This window comes from Aythya ferina, assembly GCF_964211825.1.
Source record: "Aythya ferina genome assembly, chromosome: 37".
NCBI lineage: Eukaryota > Metazoa > Chordata > Aves > Anseriformes > Anatidae > Aythya > Aythya ferina.
Genome location: NC_140334.1, coordinates 472,095 through 482,290, shown reverse-complemented (window position 1 = coordinate 482,290; position 10,196 = coordinate 472,095). Strand labels below are relative to the sequence as shown.

Below are 10,196 nucleotides of genomic sequence, written 5' to 3'. Positions count from 1 at the left end.
AGTGCCCTCCCAGTGCCCCCAGTATCCCCCCCAACGCCCTCCCAGCATCCCCAGGTACCCCCCCATGGCCCGCCAGTCCCCTTCCAGCGGCTCCCAGTCCCTCCCAGTGCCTCCCAGTGCCCTCCCAGTGTCCCCGCTCACCGATGATGTTGGGCACGAACAGGAAGACATTCCTGCTCCCCTCGCCGCCCGCCATGGCCCCCCCCGCCCCCCGCGGTGGTCGCGTCCGACGCCGCCGCGGCCCCTTTAAGAGCGGCCGGAACCAAACACACCGCGGGGGGGGACGCGCGCGGGGTTCTGCGCATGCGCGCAGGCGGCGAAGCACGCACCGCCCTTCCTGCGCATGCGCCTAACGCTCCTCTCCCCCCAATCCCTCCCCGCGGGGTGCTGGCGGCAGGCCCCGCGCATGCGCGCGGCGGGAAGGCGCGGCCGCGGGCACGTGACGCGCGGCGGCCAATGGGCGCGGCGGGGCTGTTGCCATGGCAACAAGGGAATAAGGGGGAGAAGCGGCCTAGTTAGGGTGCGGCTAATTAATGAAGGCGATTAATTAAGCGGCGCGGAATGAATTAGGGAGCAGCTGAGATGTGATTAACGAGCGTTTAATTAATAAAAATACAGATAATTAATTAATTAGCGCTCCGGTAATTAAATTATAACCGCGGAGGTTGCTCCGAGGGCCCACAGGCCCCAAGATGGCCGCCAGGCCTCGCTGCTCCGCCCCCCCCCCCGCGTTGCGTCACAAACCGGGTGTGGCCGGGAGGGCGGGGCTTTTCTGTGCTTGGCCACGCCCACCGCGCCACGCCCAGGCCGCCGGGTCCTGGCAGGGGTGTGGGGGAGGGGCTGGGGGGGCCTTGAAACCACCAAAATCCCCCCCAAGGGGGGGCTTGAAACCGCCAAAATCCTTCCTGGGGAGCCCCAAAACCGCTCAAATTCCCCCAAAAGGAGCCCCAAAATCCCCATGGTCCCTCTGGGGAGCCTCGAAACTGCCAAAATCCCCCCCCAGGGGAGCCTTGAAACTGCCAAAATCCCTACAAGGGAGCCCCAAAACCGCCCAAATTCCCCTATGGGAGGCCCTGAAACCACCAAAATCCCTCTGGGGAGCCTCGAAACCGCCATAATTACCCCGGGGGAGCTCTGAAACCACCCAAATCCCCCATGGGGAGCCTTGAAACAACCACAACTTCTACGGGGGAGCCCCGAAACCGCCCAAATCCCCCCCTGGAGAGCCCCAAAACCACTCAAATTCCCCCAAGGCAGCCCCAAAACTACCATGGTCCATCTGGAGAGCCTTGATACAGCCAAAGTCCCCCCCAAGGGAAACCCCAAACCCTCATGATTCCTCTGGGGAGCCTCAAAACTGCCCAAATCCCCAATGGGGAGCCCTGACACCACCAAAATCCCTAAAAAGGAGCCCCAAAACCAACCAATCTCTTCGGGGGGAGCCCCGAAACCACCCAACCCCCCTGCAGGGAAGCCTTGAAACCCCCAAGATCCCGCTGGGGAACCTCGAAACCACCACATTCCCCCCCCAGGGAGCCTCAAAACCACCAAAATCCCTACAAGGGAGCCCCCAAACCACCCAAATTCCCCTTGGGAGCCCCAAAACCACCCAAATCCCCCCCCCGGCGGCCAGACAGAGCAGCAAGACGAGGAGCAGGGGGTGAAGAAAGTCATCGAGAACCCAAAACCGAGGGGAACGGCCCCAAAACGCGGCCCCGCGGCAATAAATAGGGGGTCCTCGGCCCCACTGGGGGGGGTCCTCAGGTCAAAGGGGGGGGTCCCAGTATAAAAAAAGGGGCTCCCAGTACAAAGGGGGAAGGGGGGCACTAAAAAGGGGAGGGCGCGGCCCCATTGGAGTGAGCTTGACCCCAAAAGGGGGTTGTCTGACCCCAAAATGGGGGGTCCCCAGCCCCAAAAATGGGGTTTTTCATCCCAAAAACAGGGAGGTCCCCGAAATAGGGGTTCTGGCCTCAAAATGGAGGTCCCCGGCCTCAAAAAAAGGAAGGTCCCCAACCCCAAAAAGGGGGTTCTCCGCCTCAAAATGGGGGTCCCCGGCCCCAAAAAGAGGGTCTCTGGCCCCAGAAAGGGGGTCTCTGGCCTCAAAGTGAGTGTTTTTTACCCAAAATCGGCAGTCCCGGCCTCAAAACAGGGAGGCCCCTGGCCCCCAAATGGGCGTCTTGGCTCCAAAATGGGGGTTTTTGACCCCAAAAGGTTGGTGTTAGCCCCAAAACAGGGGGGTCTTAGCGCCAAAATGGGGAGTTTTGACCCCAAAAAGTTGGTGTGAGCCCCAGAATGGGGGGTTTTACCCCAAAATGGGTGGTCTTAGCCCCCAAATGGGGGGTCTTGGCCTGAAAACTGGGGGTCTTAGGCCCAAAATGGGGACGTTTTAGCCCCAAAAAGGGGGGGTTGGACCCCAAAAAAAGGGGTCCTGGCCCCAAATAGTGGGGTCTTGTTCCCAAAAATGGGGCTCTCAGTCCCCAAAATGGGCGTTTTGTCCCCAAAATGGGCGCCCCCCCCCTCCTTGCCGGGACCACGGCCTGGTGTGGCCCCGCGGCCTCCGTCACCTCCAGGGCCTCCTGGGGGGGGGTTGGGGGGGGGGTCTGGAGTGTGTGTGGGGGGACAACGATGATGAGGATGATGACGAGGATGACGATGACGAAGATTTGGGGGGGCGGCGGTGGGGGCGGGGGGCGAGGCGGGGGATGCGGCTGGGGGGGGGCGGGGGGCGCAGGAGGCCGAGGCGGCGGCGGAGGCCGAGGGGGAGGGGGGGGGGGGCCCAAAAAAAGAGGCGGGCGAGGAGCGAAACGAGGCGGGGGGGGCGCGGAGAAACTGGGGGGGGGTCCCGGGGGTGGCGGGGGACGGGCAGGCGCGAGCGGAACCCCCCCCCCAGTTTGTTGGCCTTGGGGAAGAGGCGGAACAGGCCCCGCTCCGACGCCAGCCCCAGCCCCTGCAGCGCCCCGAACACCGGGCGGGGGAGGCGCAGCAGCGCCCGCAGCCACCAGCGGGCGGCCCGGTGGGGCAGCCCCCCCCCGCGGGGCCCCCCCCCGCCTCCAAGGGCACCCCCGAATCGGGGGGGGGCCCCGAAAAGGCCCCCCCGGCCCCGGCAGGCGGCCACCAGGAGGTAGAGGGGCAGGAAGAGCCAGGGGGAGGCCAGGAGGCGCGAGGCCAGCAGCAGGGCGGGGACGTGCAGGGGGGGCAGGATTTGGGGGAAGAAACGGGGGATTTGGGGCACGGGGAGGGGGCGGCGGGGGGGCAGGGGGGGCCTCAGACCCAGCAGGGGCCCCAAAAGGAGGAGGAGGAGGAGGAGGAGCAGGGGGAGGGGGGGGAGGGGGAGGAAGGCCGGGGGGGCCAGGGCCAGCGCCAGCCCCGCCCCCAGCAGGGCCCCGCCCCCTCCCCAGCCGGCCCAGCAGGGGAGGCCCCGCCCACCTGCGGCGGGAGGCTCCGCCCCCAAGGCAGGCTCCGCCCCCAGCGCAGGATCCACCCCCAACTCAGGCTCCGCCCCTAAAGGAGGCTCCGCCCCTGCCGGGAGCAAGGGTACATCCTCTTCCTCCTGTAAGAGAAGAGGTGGGGTTAGGGGTGGCCACGCCCACAAACAGGCTCCTTCCCTTTAAACCACGCCCCTTTAACCCACTCCTACTTGACCCCACCCCTATAAGCTCCACCCACTCAAACCCCGCCCCCATTTGACCCCACCCCATTTAACTACAGCCCCATGGCACACTTGACCCCGCCCCTTTAAGCCCTGCCCCTTTAAGCCCCGCCCCATTTACCCCCACTCCTTTAACCCCGCTCCCTCTGCCCCCACCCCACCCCGTTGGCCCCGCCCCCTTTTGACCACGCCCCCTTTAGCCCATCCCCCTTAGCCCCGCCCACCTGCCGGGTGCCCCCATGGGGCTGGGGGGGTTCCGGGAGGGGGCCGGGCTCAGGCTCCTCCCCCTCCTCCTGTGGCTCCTCCTCCTCGCGGGGCTCCTCCTCCTCAGGGGGCAGGGCCTGAAGAGGGCGGGGCCAAAATGGGGTGAGAAATGGGGGCGGAGCCTCGGAGTGCCCCATAGATGTGGGGCTGGGACCCCCCAGTGCCCCCTGACTTACGGCCGGGGCCTCGCTGCCGGAGCCGTCGGGGGGGGGGCAGGAGCCTTCCTCACCCCCCTCCTCCTCCTCCTCCTCCTCCTGCCCCTCGTCCTCCTCCTCATCCTCCGGCCCCGAGGCGTTGGTGGCACTGGTGGCACTGGTGGTGCTGCTGCTGCGGCTGGCCAGGCTGCCGTCCCCCGGAGACTCCTGGGGGCACTGGGGTGAGGGGGGGGGACTGGGAGCACTGGGAAGGGACTGGGGGGCACTGGGAAGTACTGGGAGGGGACTGGGAGGCACTGGGGAGCACTGGAAGGTACTGGGAGGGGACTGGGAAAAGATATAGGGGCACTGAGAGGTACTGGGAGGGGACTAGGGGGCACTGGGGGGGACTGGGAGGCACTGGGAGGCATCATAGGGGGTCTGTGGGGTGTTATGGGGTGTCTGTGGGGCGCTATGGGGCCTCTATGCGGCTCTATGGGGTCTGTGGGGTCTCACCTGGGGGCTGTTCCCGTGCCCCCCCCATGCCGGGCGGCGCCGGGGGGGCTCCAGGAGCTGCAGCAGCCGGGGCAGCACCGAGGGGGGGGGAGGGGGAGACACCAGGGGGTGCTGGGGGGGGCGGGGGGGGTCAAGGGGGGTTTGGGGGGGCCATGGGGGGGTTATGGGGTATGGGGGGGAATGGGAGGGATTTGGGGTGGGGAATGGGGGATAATGGGGGGGATTGGGGGGTGTTGGGGTGGATTTTGGGGGGGTTATGGGGGGTTGGGAGGGGTTTGGGGTAAAATGGGGGGGAATTGGGGTCAGAATGGGGCAGGGGAAGAAAACGGGGAAGGGGGGAACAAAAGGGGCGGGGTCACGACCTGCTTTAGCCCCACCCCTGGCCACACCCACATGGCCACACCCACCTTGGCCCCACCCCCTTACTCCCATGCTCCAAAGCCACACCCCATTTGACCCCACCCCTCGTAGCCCCGCCCAGTGACCACGCCCCCTTCCCCATGGCCCCGCCCCCTTACCCCCACCACTTCCTACCCCCCACCCACGTTGCCACGCACTTTGACCCCGCCCCAATAGCCCCGCCCCCTTGCATCCCCACCCAGTGGCCACGCCCCCTTTGACCATACCCACATCTGACCACGCCCCCTTGTAGCCCTGCCCCCAGCCCCACCCTCCCTTCCCCTATGCCCCCTCCCCACCTGTCCCCTCCCCATGTGTCCCCGCCCTTATATGACCACGCCCCCCGAGGCCCCGCCCCCTGGCCCCACCCACCCCCTGGCCCCGCCCCCTCACCGCCAGCAGGAGCTGTGCCCGGGGGCGCTGCTGGGGGGCCTTCTGCAGGCAGGCGGCCACGAACGAGTGCAGGGGGGGGGTCCTGGGGGGGGGAAAGGGGGGGTTGGGGGAAGGGTTGGGGGTCCCAGGGGGTTCTTGGAGGGGGGGACCCATGGATTTGGGCCCCCTCCCATGGATTTAGGGCCCCTCCCCTATGGATTTACCCCCCCATGTGGATTTGGGCCCCCCCTGTTGGACTTAGGACCCCCCCCATGGATTTTACCCCCCTCCCCTTAGATTTAGCCCCCCCCCCATGTGGATTTGGCCCTCCACTCATGTATTTACCCCCCTCCCTGGTGTACCAGCCCCCCCCTTTATATTTAGGGTTGCCCCCCCCCAAATTTCCCCCCCCCACCATCTCGCGGGCTGCAGGGCGGGCGGGGGGCTCTGTGCGATGTGGTACAGGGCGCTCATCGCGTTCAGGTTGAAGAGCGGCGGCTTCCTCTCGGCTGGGGGGGGCACAGGGGGGGTTAATGAGGGGGCAGCCCCCTGAGGACCCCCCCCATTCCCCAAAAAGCCCCCGGCCCCCCCTGTACGCACCCAGCTCGATGCAGGTGATGCCCAGCGACCAGACGTCCGCCCGCCCGTCGTACTGCCCCTCCTCCATCGCCAGGATCACCTCGGGGGCCATCCTGGGGGGGGCACGGTGTGGGGCACGGTGTGGGGCTGGGGGGGTGATGGGGGGCTGTGGGGCACACTATGGGGCAAGCTATGGGGCTGGCAGACATGACGGAGGGCATGCTATGGGGGTGGGAGGGTACTGGGGGGCAAGCTGGGGGGCTGGGGGGGACACTATGGGGCATGCTATGGGGCTGGGGGGCAAGCTGGGGTGCAGGATGTGGGGCTGGGGGACACGCTATGGGGCAAGCTATGGGGCTGGGGGACATGCTAAGGGGTTGGGGGGCACGCTATGGGGCAAGCTATGGGGTGGGGAGCAGTATGGGGCAGGATCCTGCTATGGGGCAGAATCCTTCTATGGGACAGAGACCCTCTATGGGGCAGGGTTGTGGGTTAAACCTTTCTACGGGGCAGAAAACATGTTATGGGGCAGGTCCCTCTATGGGGCAGGTCCCTCTATGGGGCAGGCCGCGCAGTGGGGCGGTGTCCGTACCAGTAGGGGGTCCCCACGAAGGAGTTCGCCGGGGAGGAGCCAGCGGCGGAGCCGAAGTCGCCGAGCTTCACCTGGCCCGGAGCCGCCAGCAGGATGTTGGCCGCCTTCACGTCCCTGTGGGGCAACACGCTGTGGGGCTGGGTGTGGGGCTGGGTGTGGGGCAGGGGGTGGGGCTGGGGGGCTGGCTATGGGGATGAGGGATTGGGTATGGGGCAGGGTGTGGGGCTGAGGAGGTGTGGGGTGGGTTTTGGGGCAAGGTGTGGGGCTGTGGGGCACGCTGTGGGGCTGGGGGATTGGGTCTGGGGCTGGGTGTGGGGCTGGGGGTTGGATATGGGGCTGGGGGGGCGGTTATGGGGCAGTTATGGGGCAGTTATGGGGTGGTTATGGGGCAGCCGTGGGGCAGGGGCAGCCATGGGGCAGTTACAGGGTGCTATGAGGCAGCTATGCGGCAGTTATGGGGTACCTATAAGACACCTATGGGGCAGTTATGGGGCAGCTATGGGGCGCTGTGGGGCAGTTATGGGGCAGCCATGGGGCGCTGTGGGGCAGTACCTGTGGATGATGCCGTGCGCGTGCAGGTAGGCCAGGCCGTGCAGCGCCCCCAGCAGGATGGCCGCCAGCTCCTCCTCCCGCAGCGGCTTCCGGTGGGCTGGGGGGGGACAGGGGGTGAGCGGGGTGGGGGGCGCCCCACAGATGACCCATACCGAGCCCCATAGAGCCACCCCACAGCCCTGCCGCCCCACAGAGCCACCCCACAGCCCTGCCGCCCCACAGAGCCACCCCACAGCCCTGCCGCCCCACAGAGACACCCCATAGCCCTGCCGCATAGCTGTCCCATAGCACTGCCCCATAGAGCTGCTCCCCATAGCCCTGCCCCATAGCAGTCCCATAACCCTGCCCCATAGCCCTGCCCCATAGCCCTGCCCCATAGCCCTGCCCCACAGCCCCGCACTCACCCTCCAGCAGGTCGGCGGCCGAGCCCAGGCAGTACTCCATCACCAGCTGGGGGGAAAAGGGTCAGGGCCTGCCCCATAACAAGGCCCTGCCCCATAGCAGAACCTGCCCCACACCGCTATGGGGCACCCCCCGTGCCCCCATGGGGTCTCCCTGCCCCACATCTGCCCCCCAAGCCCTGTGTTATGGGGTTTTCCTGCCCCACGTCCCCCCGCTGTGGGGTGCCCCACATCCTATGGGGCACCCCACACGCTATGGGGCGCCCCCCAAGTGCCCCCCCCCCCCCGTGGGTGCCCCCTCACCCATGCGCAGCGCCCCCGCAGGAAGCAGCCCCGGAACTGGACGGTGTTGGGGTGCCGCAGGCGCTGCAGGACCCGAACCTCCCGCACGATGTCCTGCCACTTCTGCACAACGGGGGGCCCAAATCACCCCAAAATCACCCCAAAATCACCCCGAATCACCCCAAATTCACCCCAAATACCCCCAAAATAACCCAAAATACCCACAAAGTAACCCCAAATACCCCACAAAACACCCCAAACTCAGCCCAAATACCCCCAAATCATCCCAAAATCCCCCAAATACCCCCAAATCATCCCAAAATCCCCCAAATACCCCTCAAATACCCCCAAATACCCCCAAATACCCCTCAAATCACTCCCTCACCCCAAATCGCGCCAAATCCCTCCCAATACGCCCCAAATCACCCAATACACCCAAAATTACCCCAAATACCCCCCAACTACCCCCAATTACACCCCCCCAAAAATACAAAATAACCTCCAAATCACCCCCAAATCACCCATGTGTCCCTCCCAGAGCCCCAAGTCCCTCCCAGTGCCCCCCAGTACCCCTCCCAGTGCCCCCCAGTCCTTCCCAGTGCCCCCCAGTCACTCCTCCAGTCCCTCCCAGTGCTCCCAGTCCCCCCCAGTCACCTCGCTGGCCTGTTTCCCAGTGTAGGCCATCTTCTTGATGGCCACCAGCTCAGCCGTGCGCCGGTCGCGGGCCTGTGGGGACAGGGGGGGGGCGTTGGGGGGCACTGGGGGTGTTTGGGGACCCCCAGGGGGCGTTAGGGGACATTTTGGGTGGTTTTAGGGGCACTGAGGACCCCCTGTGGCCATTTTGGGGTCGTTTTGGGTCAGTTTGGGGTGGTTTAGGACCATTTTGGGAGGTTTGGATCGGTTTTGGGGCCATTTGGTGCTGTCTGGGACCACTTGAGGCCGTTTTGGGGTGATTTCGGGCCGTTTTGTGGTATTTTGGGGGCATTTGAGGCCATAATATGCACGTTTTTGGGTGATTTGGGACTATTTTAGAGCCGTGTGAGGTGGCTTGGGGTATTCTCGGGCCATTTGAGGTGTTTTGGGGGCTGTTTTGGGCATTTTGGGGCATTTTAGGGTCATTTTGTGGCATTTTGGGGCAAATCGGGGCCGTTTTGAGGCATTTGGGGGCATTCTGGGGCCGTGTGAGGTGGTTCTGGGGCGGTTTTGGGGCGATTCGGGGCGGTTTTGGGGCGGTGACGCACGCAGTAGACGGCTCCGAAGCTGCCGTGTCCGACCTCGCGCAGGTCCCCGTAGAGGCGCTCGGGGTCCTCGGGCAGGAACAGCTCGGCCCCGGGGCCGCGGGGGCGGGGCATGGCGGGGGCGGGGCCTGAGGGGGCGGGGCCTCAGGGGGGCTGCTCCAGAGCCCCGCCCCCCAGCCCCCCAGCTGCCCCATAGCCCCTTATTGCCACCCAGCCCTTGCCCATAGCCCCAATATTGCCCCATAGAACCTAATACTGATCCCCAGCCCCTATAATTGCCCTATAGCCCTGCCCCCCAGCCCTTTATTGCCCCCCAGTCCTCCCCCATAGCCCCCCATAGGGCCCCCAGCCCCAATACTGCCCCATAGCCCTGCCCCTCAGCCCCAAACCTGCCCCACAGATCCCAGTATTGCCCCATAGACCCCAACGTTACCCCATAACCCTGCCCCATGGCCCCCAATGGTGCCCCCCAGCCCCTTTATTACACCATAAACCTGCCCTGTAGCCCCTATAGGGCCCCCGGCCCCAATAATGCCCCACAGACTGCCCCACAGACCCCAGTATTGCCCCCTAACCCTGCCCCCCAGCCCCTATTATTGCCCCCCAGCCCCTTTATTACCCCCTAACCCCGCCCCATAGCCCCCAATGACGCCCCCGGCCCCTTTATTGCCCCCCAGCCCTCCCCTCCCCCCTCAGACCCCTCCCCTCCCCCCTCGAGGCCCCACCCCCTCCCCTCAAGCCCCGCCCCCCGCCCCCGAGGCCCCGCCCCTCACCGCCGGCTCGGGCTCCCTCAGCGGCCGGGGGCTTCCCCCCCCCGCCCCCCTCCCCCTCGCCCCGGGACCCCCCCGGGCTGCGGCTGCGGGGGCGCCTCGGGGGGGGGCCCGGGGGGGCCTCAGGGCTCGGCCGGGGCCATGGCGGCCGCCGGGGGCTGGGGGCTGGGGGCTGGGGGCGGCCCCGGCCCCGTCCCGGTCCCGCTCCGCCGCCGCCGCCCCGGCTCCAAGATGGCGCCGGCGCCTCACGGCCCGGCCGGCCCCGCGCGCACTGCGCATGCGTCGTGGAGGGGAGGGCGGGAAGGGGGCGGCCAATGGGGGGGCGGGGTGGAGGAGGAGAGAGGCGCTATTGGTTGCTGGAGGAGGGAAGGCGGGGATTGGGCGCGGTGAACGGAGTGCGGATTCTCATTGGGCGACGCTGCCTGGGAACCACCCCGGTCGCCATGGT

General features: G+C 66.7%; 1 protein-coding gene across 3 annotated transcripts; it reads right to left on the bottom strand.

Annotated features, from left to right (window-relative positions):
- Window positions 1-583: 583 nt before the first annotated feature.
- LOC311426074 (uncharacterized protein) lies at window positions 584-9,992 on the bottom strand. Of its 3 annotated transcripts, none has more exons than XM_084502226.1 (14): window positions 9,752-9,992; window positions 9,015-9,106; window positions 8,395-8,466; window positions 7,762-7,863; window positions 7,462-7,507; window positions 7,058-7,154; window positions 6,506-6,619; window positions 5,935-6,026; window positions 5,750-5,843; window positions 5,356-5,437; window positions 4,564-4,674; window positions 4,090-4,284; window positions 3,874-3,990; window positions 584-3,550 (listed from the first exon to the last, which is right to left on the bottom strand). In XM_084502226.1, exons 2-14 carry the CDS (start codon window positions 9,090-9,092, stop codon window positions 2,561-2,563), a joined length of 2,190 nt encoding a protein of 729 aa, XP_084358352.1. In that variant the 5' UTR covers window positions 9,093-9,106; window positions 9,752-9,992; the 3' UTR covers window positions 584-2,560. The 3 variants fall into 3 exon arrangements, with proteins under 3 accessions (XP_084358352.1, XP_084358350.1, XP_084358351.1); XM_084502224.1 differs by having other exon boundaries at window positions 8,982-9,106; window positions 9,752-9,991; XM_084502225.1 differs by having other exon boundaries at window positions 4,090-4,275; window positions 8,982-9,106; window positions 9,752-9,990.
- Window positions 9,993-10,196: the final 204 nt, after the last annotated feature.